Genomic DNA, 18,320 nt, shown 5'->3' on the forward strand with positions numbered 1-18,320 from the left:
GCCACGAGTTCCCGGCATGCAATGCGCGAGAGTCACGTGGTTTGTCAATCTCTATAGGAGGACAGCATGAAAACAGGAAACAAAAAAAAGCACATAAATGTCCACAGTACAACATTATAGAGCACGTGACCAGCAACAGGGTTGGGTAGGGGATAAGGAGTAATCCCAGGCAACACAGCAGCCATCCTGCCACTGCGCCGACTCTCCAGCGCAGGCCCAGACCTGCCTTGTGTTCCCAGGAGGCAACAAGCATCGAAGGCATTGGAAGGGCAGGGGGGATGTGTGAGTGCTTATCAGTGTAAGTGTATGTGTGTGCGTGTCCAGAGTTCAGCTGAGACAGTGTCCTTTGCCCTATCAGGCTAAGTAAACAGTCTACCAGCCAACCTAGGTGGTCTTGCATAGAGTGGGAAGAACAGTCAACACACAGTCGTTATCAGGGAGATATGTTCGGCTCCAGCCTTGAGCCCACAGCTGGCGCCGAGGGGGTATCTGCATTATGATGTTGATGTTGTTGATTTTTCTTTTATGCAAGCAGCTCATGAGAATTTCAAAGCTGTTCCTTAACACTCCGACACTGGTCTCTCAATCTCCCGTTGGAGAGCCGCGAGCTTCTCCATGATGTTATCAAACTTGCGTTCCGTGGTCTTATCATTCTTGTGCTCAGAGAGCCGATTCTGAGAACACACGACTGCAGTGAGCTGTTCCACGATGTAATCCAACTTTCACTCAGAGGTGTTATTCTGAGCAGACCTCTCCTTGATGTAACCCAATATACGCTCAGAGGTGTTATTCTGAGTATTCACGGCAGCTGTAAGCTCCTCCAAGCTCTTAACCATGCTGCTCTCAGTGAGCCCATTCGGAGAAGCCGCGCCTCGTCCCATCGTTTCAATCCCAGCGGGCAGCCTTTGGGGGGGTTTGAACAGCCGGTTCCGCTTTCTTAATTTTCCGATAAGCCAGGGCCAAGCCAGCTCCGATCAGCAAGAACCCTGTTATTATGGTTCCGAATAGGTAGATATCTTCAGCGCCCTCGATCGGCAGTCCCACCAGGCACAAGACCCTCCATTTCTGCCACCCGTCCATCATGTATCCGGCAGGGAAAGTCCCTCCAGGGCACTCGGGCTCTCCCAAGCCCAGACTTCTCATTGAGAAAAGGGTGTCAATAGCATTCAGAGACCAGTTGATCAAATCATAATTCTCTTTTAGGTTTAGAGAACAGTGAGAGAGTGTTCCAGGGAAAGTAATACACACGAGACAAGACAAGGACACAAGAGGCTAAGCAGGGAAGATAAGGGGAAGGAGGAGAAAAAGTGCGACTGCCTTCGCCGAGAGCCAAACGAGAAGAAAGTCAGAAGTTAACTGGCGAGCTAACTTCCTGCTTCCACCTAAGCATGATATACCATGTTCTGACTGAGAGACTTATAAATGGTACGGAAGTGGAGGAAGCAAGAAGAATGAACTGAGTAAAGTTTGACTTATCTGACTGTTTTGTTTTGCTCAATGCGCCTTATGATCCGAAAAATACGGTACTAGTTGCCTCACAAAGATGCTCATGTTTTTGGTAGCGTTTGCATGGGTGTCATTTTGTTTGTAAACGAGATAGTCCAAAAAGTTTTGATTCAACTTTGTAGGGATGTAGAGAGTGGTCATGTTAACAATTTATTTACATTAGGTCTTAAACTTAATGATTTATTTGTTAAAAATTGACCAAAAAAAGCCTCATAGCTTAGAAACTCAAACTTAGAAAGATGTGTCAGAGGTCAGAGGTCAAATGCATGTCACATCTGACTTCTAAAAGTCAAAGTGGTAATAAAACTATATAGAGCTATTTAAAACTATGTTCCTTACTGGTACAAAGTTGATTCCGTTAATCTGGACGTATTTTATGTGGAAGAAATATTTCCTCACACGTTCAAGTGACTTCTCCAACCTTATCAACAATACATTTGCAGTTACAGATTTAGATCTCACCATCTTACAATACTGTACAATTTATTGTACAATAAACTAAATAATGACAGTAAAGTGTCTTCAATCTTTCATTTTCAGCCCCACATGTTGCCAAACCAACCAAAAAATCCTCAAATTAAATGTGTCATATAGTGTAAAAAGTCAAAATTCTTTGGGTTCTCGCCCTTGTTTTGCAGTTGTTCTTTTTTTCAGCCTCATTTCTCTCTGTGTTTGCTCCACCTGTTATAGAATTAAGTTATTCTTATTCTTATTATTTTACCTTTTTCATTTGTAGGTCAAAAGTCAGACAAAGAGCTTGCTGCTTATGTTGCCCCACATTTAGCAAATAATGGTTTCTGGTTCAAAAAAATGGGTGAGTTTCTTTTAATTTTCTTATCCTTCTTCTTGGTTGCCCTGACGTTTGTCTGCTGAAAGATCATATTTGAGCCATTGTTGACAGAGAACCTGACTGAGCTGGGAAAGTACACACTGAATTTGAACACAGTGGTCCATGAAACAACCGCTGTCAGCTTTGGCGGTAGAGCACTTCCAACGTTCACACTGAAGTTTACCATTAAAGGTGAGGAGAAAGAATGCAGTGTGTTTAGCTAGTAATCATTATTCCCACCATTCTGACCAAACAGACACACTCCTTTGTTCTATTGTCAGAGGGCGATGCAGCAAGCTTTGATATCAGTGCAATGAGCCCCACGCTGCGAGTGGGCGTGCAGTTTGACATTCCTCTGCAGATAAAAGATGGTTATGGCCACTCAACGACCCTCACTTCTAAACTCACACCTGAGCTCAAATGCTGGTGAGTCTCATTAATGCTACTGAATTTTTAAATGCTTGAGAAAAAAATATGTATGAAAGTCTTTGTGCTTTTATTATGTCATATTTAACAGTGTTGTAACACGGCCATTGTTATTTATTTATTTTTATTTATTTATTTTTTAGTGGTCTGGATCTGAGTTATGAGACATTCTCCAGCAGTGGAACCACATTCACCATCAAAAATGTCAAAGCGAGAGGAAAAGTCCTGAATTACCAGCAATCCAAGGTTAGAACTAATGATTTCTACGCTACGAACACATAAATTTGCCCGTCACATGGAAGACTGCTTAAAATAAATAAATAAACTATTAATAGTACAGTCATAGTTTTATGAAGAGGTTTAACAACTACTTGAAAGTCAATAGTCAAAAAATTATTAGCTGATTTGGTGATTTATTTTTATGTGCTTTGTTTGCATTTTCAGAGCTATGACCTGGAAGTGACCCTGCCTGGCCTGAAACAACACACCAAGTCCATCAAGATCGGTCTTCTTCCTGGTAACCCCTCATTTATTTATGTTTTTAGAACAGTTTGTGTACTGGTTTCTCATGTGCATTATGACCTTTCAGAAATCTTGATTGTTTTTTTGTTTTTTTTTTTTGTTTTTTTGTTTTTTTTTTTTTCTTTTTCGCCTGTCCCATTTGGTTCTTTAGCCGTCAGAATTGTTGTCTGAAGACCAACAAGGATACCCAATGGATTTATTTTGCCAAATGGATCATCATGGCATTGCCGTATTGGTCCATTTGATCGACCTTTGTTTTTATTATTTATTTTATTTTCAGTTGTTACAGACGGGACAGACATGAGTGAGGGATAGGAAAGGGAGAAAGAAAGAGGAAGGAAAAGAAAAACAGAAGGGGAGAGGGACAGTGAGAAAGGGGGGAAGAAAAAATATCTCCGGGATCACCTGTTGAGAGAAAAAGAATAGAAAACAAGCAAAAAAAAAAACAAAACAATGCAACATACTATACACAACACCATCGCATTAATCTAGCTAAGTGTAAACAGCAGTAAATACTAAATATTGAATGTTGTTGTGCAGCACGCAGGACAGACAGCGCACAATGTGCTTTGAAGTAGCAGCCAAGAAAGGTGTGATTTAAGTCTACGAATAGTGAACACCCATGTGCACACCTGTGTGGATCGGCGCGCTTGTATTCAAATGGTTTCCCCATGTAATGGTCTGCTAGAGGATGTAGAGAGCCATAGCCCCGTCCCCCAGGGCATGAAGCAGGCATGGAGGAGATCCAGGCCCCAGACATCCAGAGGCCCCAGAGTGCAAGAGCCCAAGGAGGACCACCGGAGGGGCATCCGTGCCACCTTCATGGGAAGGGCTGAGGATCCCCAGATGAGGGGTCACCCAGTAGCCACCGGGCAGAAGCTAGAGGGGGCTGCACCGGCGTGCCCGCCGGCTCTGCCGGCAGCCAGCTGTGCCAGAGTGAACCGAGCCGCAGGCACAGAGGCCGGAGGCCCGAGGGCCCCCCGCGCCCCGGAAGAGGCCTGACCGAGCAGCAGGCGCCAGGCCCCGCCAAGTAGTCACCGGGAGTGAGCTGGTACATACCTGAGTGCCCAGCCCCGGACACCAAGAACCACCAACGCACCGACCCCTGAGGGCATCAGTCACCGGCAGGGAGTGTGGTGAGGGGAGATAGGCCTCCACACTTTGGAGGGCCTTGGAAATCTTGATTGTTAAATGCTTAAATCACACTATAATAACCGTAGCATATAGAAGATTTATGTTTCCTATCTGCTCCTGGACGAGTGGACCAATCTTGATGAGACTGTGCAAACAACAACGACGTAGGGATTCGAAGATCAGTTTTGGTTGAGCATCATCTTCTTTTGAGACACTTTATGAAACAACTGGATTCATCCTTGGCACTTAAACGTTGATAATTATTTTTAAATAATTTATTTTCATGTCTAGTTTACTTATCCATTGCTAAAGTTTTGGCTCAAAATCAATCTTGTTGACAGCATTTGAAGTATACTTCGAGTGTATACTTTGTAGATCAGAAGTGATTGCTTGGATCAGGAAAAAAATTATATAAAACTTTAAATATAAATACAATTTAAAAGTGTAAGTAACGCATTTAACTAAAGTCAAGCATCTGACGCTTCCAACAGTTGTACTCATACCTGCTGCCAATTTAGAATAACCACTGAAAGCATGCACAAAGCCAGAGTACCTGGAGATGGATGGATTCTTGCTCTGAGGCAGTAGTGCTAACCACCACATCACAGTGCAGCCCTAGTTGTCTTAATGCCTCACAGGCATTCACACTATTGAGTTCCTCTTTCTCTTTATTCTTTATACTTTATTCTAGTTGCTCCATGCTTCTTCGCCGTGGAACTACTTTCACAGTTTTTGTGCGATTTTAACCGTTAAAATTTTAAACTATTCTGCTATTTCTGCTAATGCCGACTATGACTTTTGGTGCTCATAACTTATATACTTTTTGAGATATTAAATGTTTTATGAGCATTGAATGGACCACATTATCAGTGTGGTCACTGATTTTGCTTGCTGAGGTGAGCTGTGTTTTAGCTCAGTGAGATGTGCAGCTGTTTTCAGAGCGGGAGGCCGGGGTTCAAATCCCGCTTATGGCAACATTTCTTTCAGTTAACGGTTAAACTTTTTTTTTTTTTTTTTTTTAACTCTTTTTAACACAAATTACAGCTTCTTCTAGCCGCCTTGAGACCAGGAGGCCCGGGTTCAAAGTCACTCATCCAAGTGACTTCTGAGACTGAAGAAGTCACTTGGATGAGTGATGAAACGTTTCTCCCACAAAACGCTACGTCCAGATGAACAGAATCAACTTTTTGGAGAAATTCCAACTTCTTTACCCCTTTTCAGCAGAATTTGCAGTTTTTCCCCTCTTTTCAGAAAAAATTTCTGCTTCTTCACCTGTTTTCGGCAGAATTTTCAGTTTCTTCACCTCCTTTCAGCACATAGTTTTACTTCTTCTGCTGTTTTCAGCAGATTCCACTACAAGGCATTCACACTGCATTTTCGCAGGCAATGCAACTTTTTCTAGTTTCAGTTTCAGTTTCAGTTTGTCATATGCAAGTTAGCACAGGGTCAACATGTCAATAAAATGTGTTTGAGGAGCAGGAGACAAGTCACTCAGCAGTATAGTACAGTAAAAAATATTACAAATATTAACAGACTAAATATATATATACAGGGGTACCTCGCTATAACGTGGTCTCGCTGTTTCGCAGATTTTTTTGTGTGCAATTTTGCACGGTTTTTTTGTTTGTTTGTTTGCTTGTTTGTTTTTTACAGCGAATTATTTTCTGCATTCTGATTGGCTGTAGACCATTGTCAATCAATCTTGTGCAGTGTCTCCTGTAGAGTACAGAATGCATTCAGCTTGTCAAATTTATCTAAATCTTACATTGCTAGCAGTGTGACTCTTTTCTGCCCATCGCAGGAAGGTGTATAAAGTGTGTAGTGAGGGGTTTTACAGCCATAAAACATCTATAATAAATAATAATTGTAAAAAATAGGTGAAATCTGCAAAGTAGCTAACTATCGTGGGCTATTTTTAGAATGTAACTACCGCGATAAACAAGGGACCGCTGTAAATATATATACACACTTGTATAAATAAAGAAATCTTAAATAGAAATGTGACCGTTGACATGTATTGAGGGGTGGGGGGCAAATGGGATATTGCACATGGGATAAATTGATAGGAGTGAGCAGCAGTACAAGATTTTAGAGTGGCAGTTAGTGCAGTATTGCACAGAGTAAGGGTTTTTATTTTTATTTAAATACTAATAAAAATGGAGTGACCAGTGTAGAGTGTAGTATGTACTTGTGAAACTGTAGGACAGCTTCTGTGTGCATCCTGTGAAGTGTGGTGTGTTAAAACTGTTTTTGAGTCTTGTGCTCCCAGCAGACAGACTCCTGTAACGTCTGGCAGATGGTAACAAGGAGAACAGCTGGTGTGCTGGGTGACTGTGGTCCTTGATGATGCTGTGTGCTTTTTGGTTGCACCGCTGAAGATAAATGTCCTGAATGGCAGGAAGCCTCATGCCAATGATGTGCTCTGCTGCTTTCATCACCCTCTGTAATGATTTGCCGCTGCTGGCAGAGCAACTTCCGTACCAAACTGTAATGCAGCTCGTCAGCAAGCTCTCGATTGCACTCCTGTAGAAATTTCAGGTGATGTTGGCATTCATGCCAAACTTCCTCAGCTTCCTCAGAAAGTAGAGTCCCTGGCGAGCTTTCCTGATTGCAGTGTCTGTGTGAAGGGTCCAGGAGAGATCCTCTGTGATGTTAGCCTCAGCCTCACTGTCCCGTTTGTAGATGTCCCTGGAAACTGTTTTTTCCTATTTTAAGTTTTTGTCTGTATGCAGGCAGCAGCAGTATGGAACAATGGCCTGACTTACCAAAAGCTGGGTGGGGAGGGGTTTGTAGCAGTCCTTGAATGGAGTGTAGCAATGATCCAGTGTTTGATCACCTCTTGTAGGGAAGATGTTGGCAGTACTTACGGAGAACTTTCTTCATGTTGGCTCTGTTGAAGCACAATAAAGACAGTTTCAGGATTTTTGTTCTCAAGTCCAATAATGACGTCATACAGTTGGTCCATAGTCATAGCTTTATCAGAATTGGCGGGGGGGGGGGGGGGGTAAACAGCTGAAAGGTGAACTGAACTTCCTTGGGAGGTAAAAAGATATAACTTTGATGGTCAGCAGCTCGTGGCTCTGCAGTACATTAGCAGTAGATACACTGATTGAGTTTTAAACCTCTGATCAGACGTCTGCCATCAAAACCATTTAGGATAAAAAAAAGTGTCCCCAGGAGACTTTGTAGCTTCACTGTAAAGGTAACAGATGTCATTTAGCTGTGGTTCAAATGATAATCTGTTGGCTGCTAACATTAAGACAAGGTAAATTAGATTTTTGTCTTATTTTTCTTAAAGATTCCCTGATTTTGTGTTGTTTTTCAGGTATCCCAAATTTCCTCCATGTCAAACCGGAGGAAACGTCAATCGATGTGGAGAACGGAGACCAGGTCACGTTTCATGTCGAAGTTCACGACGAGGCTGGAAATATCACCGCTAACCCCAAACAGAACGTCCGCTGCGAGGTACAAACATGGATTTGTTCGGAAGTCACAGGTGCCTCTGTGACAACATAGAAAACTGTATTTATTGAAAGACCATAATGAGCTGTTTTATATATGTTGGTCTATTTATTTTCAGTGGTGTCTTGTTTCTGTCTGTAAGGCACTACGCAGGCTGACTCTTTTTGTTTTTGTTCAAACATTTCCAGGTTAAAGGTTTCCCCCCGGTGGTCACTGATTGCAGCAGCACCGGTGCTGGCCAGCTTGTGACAAAGCCCATTAACCTGAAAATAATGAAAGGAGAGCAACAAGAGCTCAAAGCTCAATTTGTGATGCCTGTGAGTTAGAAAAAAAAGAATTCTTCTGCTCAGAAGAATATTTCCAAGTATGTAGCTTGTTTGTAGTGTCTCTCTCCTCTTTTCATTCTAGAGTTACAAAAACATACCACTGGTCATGAAGGAGCTGAGGGTGCTGCCCAGCACAAGGGTCTCTGTGATGGAGCTGTACAGTCAGGACAATGAGAATCTGGTGCTGAGGAACAGTGAAAAGATCGAATGGATAGCCGGCGGACTGCTGGAGAACTTATTCTATAAGCTGTATGATGAAGCTGGCAGGGAGGTACCGCTCACTGCTGAAATAGCCCCCATGATCAAGGTGTGTAATGTGCAAATATTGCTGTTTACTCTTGTAATAGATTTTTAGGTAGGTGTTGGATTTTGTAAATAAAAAAACATATATATTTTTTTTACCCTTAAAAGAAGAATTCTAGGAATAAAAAAAAAAAGACTTGTATGAGCCATTCTGTTTTAACACTTCTTAGCTTGATGTTAACTTTTCACTGTGAAGGTTAACTGGACAGGAGATGTCTTTCTGGAAGATCTGGTCCAGGGGAAGCTGCCTGATTTACAGGTACCTACACGGGTGGAAGAGCAGCGCTTCTTCCAGGTCTCCTATCAGGACCAGAGTGTGTCCGTCTCCTTCACTATCGTGTAAGCCATGAACCTATAATCAAAGCTTTGATTCAGTGTTTTCATTTGATACGGTCTGCACACTGATGTGTGAAGATATAAAGTCCCCTCTTTTGTTTGTAGGCCTCGTCCAGATGAACCAGAGCGTCTAAAAGTAGCTTTACCCCAAACCACAGTGAAGCTTGGTGAGATCCTCTCCGGAAACATTAGTGAGTATAAATCTGATCATTTACAATTAATCACATTTTTAAAATTCATGGTTGCATGCCATATTACTCAGAATAACTTTCTTTGCACAGGCTTGGAGCTTGTGGACCAGTTTGACAATTTAACCAAGACGCTTACCCCCACCTGTTTGAACCACATAAAAGTGGAAGCTGAGGGGCTGGACAAATCAGCCATCACATTTAAATGGCAGGTGGGACCAGAGCCATGTGCATTTAAGACAAAAGTTGATTCAAATATTAGTTAAATCAAATCAAATATTCACTAATGCAATCTTGATATTATCTGAGCAAACAAAGCTCCCTTTATTATGTGTTTTTGGTGAGCTAAGGGTATACATGTGTGCATTTGCCCTTTCACCTGCCCTGTGACCACTATAAATCTACCGAATCCTCCTCCCTAACAATAAAAAAAAGAGCCTGCTTTTGTTAAAATAACAAGGTCATATTACTGGAATTCCACAGATAATGAACCCTCCCTTACAAGTAAACAAGGAGACAAAACATTTTTCTACACTCTGTAGATAACACGAAAAGCTTTTGTCTTTGTGGTGTCGATGTTATTTTATATGACCGAGATGGTTTTGACCTTCATAAATTCAGAGGTGGTGCCACAAAGCTGCTGATTCAGATTACAGCTGAAGGAGAGCAGGACATGTAAAGATAATGTTGCTTTTAGAAGAGGTTAATGAACTCTTGAAGGAACCAAGCTGTGTGCTATAAAATTTGTACTTAAAGTGTTCACAATTTATCCTGCATTTTACCACTGTAGTTACTGTTTTACTATAGTGGTAAAATAGTAACTGTTTGCATTATTACGGCACCCGTGTAAATACTGTATGTGGTTCATGTGTGAACTGTATTTGTATTTGTCTAACACAGTACTGTAAGAAGATGATGAATAGAAAATTCAGTAACTTCTTTATTTAATAATGAGCAGGCCAGATGTGGTGATTGTGATGATGTAAGCTGATAAACCTCACGGCTCTGTATTGTACCAGGACAGCAGCTGTGCTGCCATGGTGACGGGAATTCGTTTCCAATCAGGGTCTCTCGGCCCCCGAGAACTGTCTTTCAGCTACTCTGACTTTGTGGAGCGTGTCAGTATTAAAGTGACCGCAGGACTCCCTGCTCAGCTTAAGCTCATCAGCGAACCGGAGCAGGTAAACAAATAAAAGATTCTTAATTTAATTTCTTTTTAGAGACAAACTAAAGGTATAGCTTATCCTTTTGTGTTTTTTTTTTCAGCCTTTGCAGGTGTTAAATGATCACGGCATCTCCAAACCATTTGTCGTCCAGTTGTGTGATGAGTGGGGAAACCCTTCTCCAGACCAGAGGGTTGTAGTGGACTTAAAGACTTCACCTCCAGGACTGACGGTTAGCTTGAAAATCAACACAATCAAAGAAAGCACCATGTAGTCCTGTGAAAAATGAAGTACAGTAGCTGTAGAGTAACAGCTTAGCTTAGACCAGCTTTTATAGGGGTGGTCACACTTGCTGCTGATCACTTAGTCAGGTTTATTGGTTTGGCAACATCTGGCTGCAGCTGTATGGATTCTATACAATGATCTAATAGGAGAGGTCTTGTTATTGTTTCAGGTGAAAACCAATGTTATTTCACAACCTGTGAACGCAGAAGGGAAAGCCTCTTTCATTGTTAATGGTTTGAGCGGGCCAAAGTAAGTAAAATTTTATTTGTAGTAATACAGCATCAGTCTTGACGTTTCCACTACTGTAAAGTCACTAGTGGAAGTGTTGATAGCCTGTTCTTCCTCTAGGGGGTACTATCAGCTGCAGTTTAAAGGCTCCTTCAACAAAAAACCCATCCCTGGTCCATCAGTGAGCCTCACTGTCCTCCCTGATCCCAAAAAACCAGTCAGCCTATCAGTGGAGTATGACACCAGTGTCAAGTTTTTTGCTGGAAGCAAATTCCCAGGTTTGCATTTGTTTTTCTCTCTCCTTCCTTTAAAAAATGTTTTATTAATTCATTTATTTGTATTTTGATCAGTTTAATCTCTGTTCAGCCAAACTAAGGGAAGGTCTTTGTTTCTCCTCAGTTTTCTCAGTGACTGTAGTGTCTGATGAGGGAAGTCCAATTACTACTTTTAGTCCAGCTGCTGTGTCCATGTTCATATGGGATGGGGTATCTTCAGGGAAAAAACCTCCAGAAAGAGTGAGTGACTAAAACACAAGAGTCTCCTTGATATACAGTGGTCCCTTGTTTATTGCAGGAGTTTTGTTCTAAAAAATAACCCGACAGGTGAAATCTGTGAAGTAGCCAACTTTATTTTTGTTTTAAATAAGTCTGTAAAACCCCTCACTACACACTTCATACACTTTTCTCAGACAGGCATGAACATTTTCACACTTTTCTCTCTTGTTTAAACGCTCTCAAAGTTCAAACCTTCGTGGAAAAATAAGTACAGTGTTTCAGAATGAAACCAAAGGCATCTGCCGGTGACTTTGACGGTGCAAATCATTTCGTTGACATTGTTGTGTTTGTTGGGGAAAACTGTTCCAGTTTAAATATACAGCATACATCTTTAATGACTTAAAAACCCAATAATTGGGTGCACAAGTTTGAATTGTGGATTGTCTGGAATCCACAGAGGGTCAAAATTTCACATATATACATATACTCACTTAAATCTATTAATAAGTGGTACTGAAGATTGTACAGTGTCTTTAAATTGGAAAAAGCCACGTGTATTAACATTAGTGATAATGATTGACTATAGTTGTTAGTTTCTCTATTAACATAAAAAAGATTTGTTCGACGCAACTCATTAGATTGACCAATACCAGGAAAACTAAAAAGGAGAATTGTAGATTTATGCAAGTAGAGGAGTTCTTTTTTTCCTATTGTAAACCTTTCTCTTAAAATAATATTTATTTATTTTTCAATATTTCTTGTGTAGGCCATTGAGCTGAAGTGTAATAAACCCATGAAAAATGAAAAGAATGACTGTTTTCACTTCAGGTAAGATACTTTTCTGTCTGTTTCTATTTTGTTTGACTTGGTGACAGATGTTTTAAAGCATAGCTTTTATATTAATATTATTAAGTTACTTCAAGCAGCTAGTTAGCTTAGCTTAGTTTCCACTATGCCTTAAAACAGAGGAAACGGCTAGAGTGACCTAGTACCAATATAGGCAACAAAGTCATGTTAACTAGTGAGTTTGAGAGCTGCTGGTATTGTAATAAAAATGTTTTATATGTAAAGTCAAACTAATGGTTTCTCTTGGTTTCCAGTCTTTGTGCTATGCTAACCAATGCTAAGCTAATCACTTGCATAAGGTAGTTTCAAATTTATAGTATGTAAGACGATTTTCCAGAGTGTAGGTTTGTGTTAGAATAATGGTGATGATGATAATAGCTGAAAAAAATAATGTACCGTGCGTTTCCTTGCAGAGACAAAGACATCCCAGAGGCAGCTAAAAGGCACACCATACAGTTTTCTCTTCGTATTGACAAAAAAGACGTTCTCTACAGCAATCAGGTTGGTTTGAATATATAATAAAAAACACAAAACATTTTTAACACGTTTATATTTTGTTTTCAAACGCTCATAAAGCGTATTAAGCCACCCTCCACATACTCATTATTTGTACCTACAGTTGTATGCAAAAGTTTGGGCATCCCTGATAATTTTCATGATTTTTCTTTATAAATCATTGGTTGTTTGGATCAATTTTGAATCAGTTTCATTTCAATATATCATATAGCAGACAAACACAATAAGATTTGAGAAGTGAAATGAAGTTTATAGAATTTACAGAAAGTGTGAAATAGTTACCTAAACAAAATTAGGCAGGTGTATAAATCTGGGCACCCCAATAGAAAAATTGCATCAATATTTAGTAGATCCTACTTTTGCAGAAATAACAGCCGCTAAACGCTTCCTATAGCTTCCCATGAAAGTCTGGATTCTGGTTGAAGGTGGAGAAAAAACATCTCCAGTTCAGTCAGGTTTGATGGTTTCCGAGCATGGACAGCCCGCTTTAAGTCACACCATAATATATCAGTAATAATCAGGTCTGTGGACTGAGATTCCAGAACATTGTACTTGTTCCTCTGCATGAATGCCTTAGTAGATTTTGAACAGTGTTTTGGGTCGTTGTCTTGTTGACATATCCAGCCCCGGTGCAACTTCAACTTTGTCACTGAAGCTTGTCCAAATGTGCTTTAGCCGACCTCAAGCGACTCTGTTTGTGCCATGTGCACAGAAATGGCTTCTTCTGCATTACTCTTCCATACAACATGTCCTTGTGCAAAGTGTGCTGAATATTTGAACATTGCACAGTGACACCATCTGCAGCAAGATGATGTTGCAGGTCTTTGGAGCTGGTCTGTGGGTTGACTGTGACTGTTCTCATCATCCTTCGCCTCTGCTTATCTAAGATTTTTCTTGACCTGCCACTTCGGGCCTTAACTGGAACTGTGCCTGTGGTCCTCCATTTCTTCAATATGTTCCTCACAGTGGAAACTGACAGCTGAAATCTCTGAGATAGCCTTTTGTATCCTTCAACCTAAACCATGATGTTGAACAATCTTTGTTTTCAGGTCATTTGAGAGTTGTTTTGACGCTCCCATGTTGCCCCTCTTCAGAGAGGATGCAAAGAGGGGGAAAACTTGCAATTGGTCACCTTAAATACCCTTTTTTATGATTAGATTCACCTGTGTATGTAGGGTCAGGGGTCAGTAAGCTTACCAAACAAATTTTATGTTCCAATAATTAGTATTAGCAGAGAAAGGTATTCAAATCAATTAAAAGACAATGGTGCCCAAATTTATGCACCTACCCAATTTTTTTAAGTAACTATTGCACACTTTTTGTAAATCCTATAAACTTCATTTCACTTCTCAAGTATCATTGTGTTCGTCTGCTATATGATATATTTAAATGAAATTGCTGATCCAAACAACCAATGATTTATACAAAAAAATCATGAAAATTATCAGGGGTGCACAAACTTTTGCATACCACTGTATTTTACTGGAGAGTAGTTGGTCATTGAGCTGTTGCAGGGCTGTAGAGCTGTTGCGTTACTCACTGAGAGAATTGACTGACCTCAGTGCTGCTTCCCATCTTTTAGATTCGTATAGATGTGGTGGCCAATCAGCCTGTTAAACTGGGACCTGTCTCTCAGACTCCAACCCCAGTTGTTTCCTACAGCGAGAACATTGCCAGCCGAACCTTGGTTGAGAATATGACACTGAGGATAATGGTAAGCTATTTATTTATTGTAAAATAGCAGAACAGCCTAAACTTTTCATAAATAAACTTTGCAATCATAGTGAGTGAATTTCCATGGTTGATTCCAGGATTTGTATGGCAACCTAGCGGGGCAGGACCTGGGAGGGAAGGTGATCATCACTATAAAGTCCTCAGATGGAGAGAGAAACAAAAGCTTCCCTCTTTTTGAAAGAGGAGCCAGCAGCCTTGCAATTAACTTAGTTGAGGGCAAGGCCCACATCCATGTGAGTAACCATTCTTCCCAAGACCAGCTTTTGTTTTGGAATTTAAGGGCCCCTCGGGGCTTATGATAATTGTTCACTTGCTCTCCTCAGAGGCTGGCTATCAGGGAGAATAGCCCCGGTGACAATAGCAGCACCTACATCCTTGTTTTCAAACCTGAAGTGTCTGCCCATCTCGTAACCCTGACTGCTTTTGAGCTCCCCTTCCTTTTTTACAATGGTATGGAAAACTGAGTGGTAAATGCTATTACATGCATCTTAAGATTTCTGTAAAATTAAAGCATTACTTACTAATACATGTCTTTTAAACTTTTTTCTTTCCTTTTTTTTACTACACGTGAACATATAATGAAGGACTGTGGGGTGACTTTAGATTCGGACTTGTTGAGGAAGTATCTGCATGCTGTTAGCTGGAAGCTCTAACAAAAAAACTCTATATTACAATATATTAAACTATTTATCAGATCGAATCATTCCAGCCCACTTTGATCACTACCTGTGAGCCAAAAACCTGAAATGCTATTTAAAGCTATTATACTTAAGAGTAGTATTAATAATATTATTACTACTGTTACACTACTATAGTACCATTGCTTAGATTTGCCTTCTGACAATTCACTGTTAATTGATAAACAATTAATTCCTCTTTTTTTTCCTATTTAGATGCACAGAACCAGCAAAAAATGTCTGAACTGACCAGGAAAAAAGATGAGCTCAGCAGTGCTATTGAGAAATATAATGAAGCATTGCGTACATACAAGGAGCTCCTTGAGTTGCTGACGGGTAAGATGTACTGTGTGCTGTTTGTATGTTGAACCAGGTCTCATTTGAAATATCCTTGTTCTAGTTTTTTTTCCTAGACTTCATTGTTTGTTGATCTCTGCCTTGACATGCAACAGTGATTAGTGTTTAAAGACTGTAGGTTGTGTTAGTAGGTCGTGTGGATAAGCTGCAAACAAACGGCGCCTTTTGGGATTAATGAAGTTACCTGAATCTGAATAATCTCATGTCAGTGCAAATGGGTATAGCTACAGAAATAATACTTTTAAACCACTGACTTTGATATAGTCTTAAATCTGTAATTTATCTGGGTTTTCCTCCCATACGTGATTAAAATTGTCTGCAAATGAAAATATTTTTCCCCTTAGCTTCTTACCTGACTGCCAGTAAGAAAGAGGCTGATCTTAAAAATGAGCTGCGCCGGAGGAAAGTGACAATCCCTCATTCCATATCTGTAAGTTATGTCCATCCACACTCAACTTTTTTTTTCTTTTTCTTTTTAAACTGAACTGGAAATTGCATTTCTTATGTATCTGTAGGCACAACATATTGATACACTAATAAAAAAGAAGAGTACTGAAGCAGAAGCAATTCAGAAAGTGTCCCGACGAGTTTTCTCCGTCCGTGACAACTTTAGGGGACAGGCAGATGTTTTGGGAATGGTAACTTTCTTCTTTTCTTTTAGTTTTTTCAGTACTTGTTTTGAGATGAATTTTCTGAAGATGTGTTTATCCTCTAATTTTTGAATGCAGGTTGGCCACCTGGCTCTCGTGCAGGATGATGCCGCTGCGTGGGTCATCTCCTGGCACATCAGAGGTGATATGGACTGTGTCATCACCAAAACAACAGAAGCAGCACAGCGGATCTATCGTGACACGCAGGGCAGGCAGCAGGTCATGGCCCTCGACAGCGTGCTTGTGCCACCAGGAAAAAGGTACATGGAAGATGTATTTTATTAGTGTTGGCGTCTAACTGACGTGTGATGAAGATGTATGTGTCCTTTTATTAAAGTCTTTCCTTTTTAAGCCCTTTCCTTCCCAAAGTCTCTCAAAAACAGTAATTTAGAGCTCTTGTGGCAGCTCCATTTTGAACAGGCTGCCTGAAAGTCAGCTAGAATAATGTCGAACTATATCAATGTATGCTTTGAACCTTGGGAGTCTGGAAATATGTTTTCATCCAAAATAGCCACATTTAGTGTACAGTGTAACACTCTGTAAACACAGGTGGTCTCTCACTTTAGTTTGCTGTAAAAATAATGGTGACTGTAATTATTAGCACATATGAGAACTCCATCCTGCTGCTCTTTGTTGGGGCTGTTTGGACACTAATGAGATTTACTTAACGACCAGCTGCTGCAGGTTTTTGGCAGTTTTTGCAAAGCTAGTGACTTAAGGGCACATCCCTCTTTTATAAGACTTGTATTTTATCTAACTTTAAGTGCGTTTATTTTGTATTCTGATTTGATTTTTATTGTAAAAAGTGTTGGTTTTTTTTAAATCTGATGTCTGTTTCTGTTTGAGCTGCAGGTAAAGGTTTCTTTCACTGTTAATATAATCGTTTTTAATATAATGAAAATCTTTGTCTCTTAATGTGAGGATGAAAGCCTTTGTTTGCTTTTGGATACACGGGGGAGGAAAAAAGTAAAGCATCAGAGATGAGAAGCTGAATCTGGGGCGTGTTTGACATAAAGCACTTTGCAAAAAACTTGAGACATCCTTCATTTCTGTTTGTTTTTTGGTTTTTTTTAAAAATAATTTTCAGTCCAGTCCTTATACCAAACCCTTTTCACTGGATTTTTTTGTTTGTTAAGCCAATAAACACAGTCTATAGAACCCTAAGTCAAGGAATGAGGCTGTGTTGTGATGACACATAACAGACAACTTAACAAAGAACTAATTTAAATTGTATCTTTAGCAACTTTGTTACTAACAGCCTGTCACATAAACCCACATCATTTTTTCCATTTCTTTAGCTGAATATATGACAAATGCCAAAGATAACACAGTTTGACAGACAAAATTGTGTTTTTGCACCAACTTGATTTCCAAAGTGCTATTAGTCAAAAACCTGGCAGATCTCGCTGGTGTGCAGTGACTCTCTGTGGAGAACAAAAAAGAAGGCATGTCTGTAAAGACAGGACAGCAGGTTTACAGTATCTGAAAATCATGCACTTAAGAAATAGGAAAAAAAATCCAGAAAAGACCTGAGACAGGACTTGAGAGATGCTTCTGGTCCTCGGTTGATCCATCTGCAATTCACTAAAGCCTCATCAAAAATGGTCTAAGTAGACGGATGGCTTTCAAGAAGCTATTTTTAAAGAAGGGAAAACTGGGAGAAATGGCTGAGGTATGCCAAAGTTAGTTCCAATCATTGTCAATATGTACAAGGAGGTCAGGAGAGGGATACAACAGCGAGTGTCTACGGACATCTGTAAAACATGGCCGAGGCTCTGTCGTAATTTGGGGTCACATTATGTTGGAGATCTTATCAATTGATGGAGTTACTGATTGACGCACTGTCAATGCAGCAAAAGAGCTTCCCCAGAGCCTGGGCATCAATATTATTGAAGAAGTCTGGGATCATCTTGATGGAGAACAGAACGAAAGGCAGCCAACATCCAAGGAATAGCTTTGAATGTCCTTCAAGAAGCCTGGAGAACTATTCATGAAGACATGCCAAAAATTGACTTTCAAGCTCGTTAGTATTGTACAGAATCAGCTGTTTGTCTTGTGTGCTGTATTTCCTTGTATGTTTCCACATGTTTCAGTTAATCATGGCACCCATTTCCCATTGTCCAAGCAAAGGATGGAGAAATTAGGAGTTCCTCAAGGCTTCTCACAGTGTTGTATTCAGGCACTGTATTCTTTTTCTCGTTGCTTTGTTTGGTATGTTTACAGAAAAGGAGACCTCACATGTAAGAATCACTAGAAACTGTCATGTCTGATCTGCAAAATACTAAAAAAGAAAGACACAAATCCAAACAGCTGATTGACTAATCTATCATCGGATGTC

At 40.3% G+C, this 18,320-nt stretch overlaps 1 protein-coding gene across 3 annotated transcripts in view; it reads left to right on the forward strand.

Moving 5' to 3' along the window:
* smchd1 (structural maintenance of chromosomes flexible hinge domain containing 1) overlaps positions 1-18,320 on the forward strand; it is a 44,908-nt gene that overhangs the window by 24,492 nt on the left and 2,096 nt on the right. For all 3 annotated transcript variants that reach the window (XM_085172439.1, XM_085172437.1, XM_085172438.1), the window contains 25 exons: positions 2,243-2,320; positions 2,408-2,527; positions 2,617-2,761; positions 2,905-3,007; positions 3,206-3,278; positions 7,743-7,882; positions 8,068-8,196; positions 8,288-8,512; positions 8,705-8,847; positions 8,950-9,035; positions 9,126-9,244; positions 10,052-10,213; positions 10,299-10,427; positions 10,650-10,729; positions 10,829-10,986; positions 11,108-11,223; positions 11,969-12,030; positions 12,462-12,549; positions 14,147-14,278; positions 14,376-14,531; positions 14,622-14,748; positions 15,192-15,311; positions 15,677-15,762; positions 15,848-15,970; positions 16,061-16,242. In XM_085172439.1, coding sequence (XP_085028565.1) covers positions 2,243-2,320; positions 2,408-2,527; positions 2,617-2,761; positions 2,905-3,007; positions 3,206-3,278; positions 7,743-7,882; positions 8,068-8,196; positions 8,288-8,512; positions 8,705-8,847; positions 8,950-9,035; positions 9,126-9,244; positions 10,052-10,213; positions 10,299-10,427; positions 10,650-10,729; positions 10,829-10,986; positions 11,108-11,223; positions 11,969-12,030; positions 12,462-12,549; positions 14,147-14,278; positions 14,376-14,531; positions 14,622-14,748; positions 15,192-15,311; positions 15,677-15,762; positions 15,848-15,970; positions 16,061-16,242 — 3,082 coding nt within the window. The remainder of the gene's footprint in view (positions 1-2,242; positions 2,321-2,407; positions 2,528-2,616; positions 2,762-2,904; positions 3,008-3,205; positions 3,279-7,742; positions 7,883-8,067; positions 8,197-8,287; positions 8,513-8,704; positions 8,848-8,949; positions 9,036-9,125; positions 9,245-10,051; positions 10,214-10,298; positions 10,428-10,649; positions 10,730-10,828; positions 10,987-11,107; positions 11,224-11,968; positions 12,031-12,461; positions 12,550-14,146; positions 14,279-14,375; positions 14,532-14,621; positions 14,749-15,191; positions 15,312-15,676; positions 15,763-15,847; positions 15,971-16,060; positions 16,243-18,320) is intronic.

Source organism: Neolamprologus multifasciatus, chromosome 9 (genome assembly GCF_963576455.1).
Source record: "Neolamprologus multifasciatus chromosome 9, fNeoMul1.2, whole genome shotgun sequence".
Taxonomy (NCBI): domain Eukaryota; kingdom Metazoa; phylum Chordata; class Actinopteri; order Cichliformes; family Cichlidae; genus Neolamprologus; species Neolamprologus multifasciatus.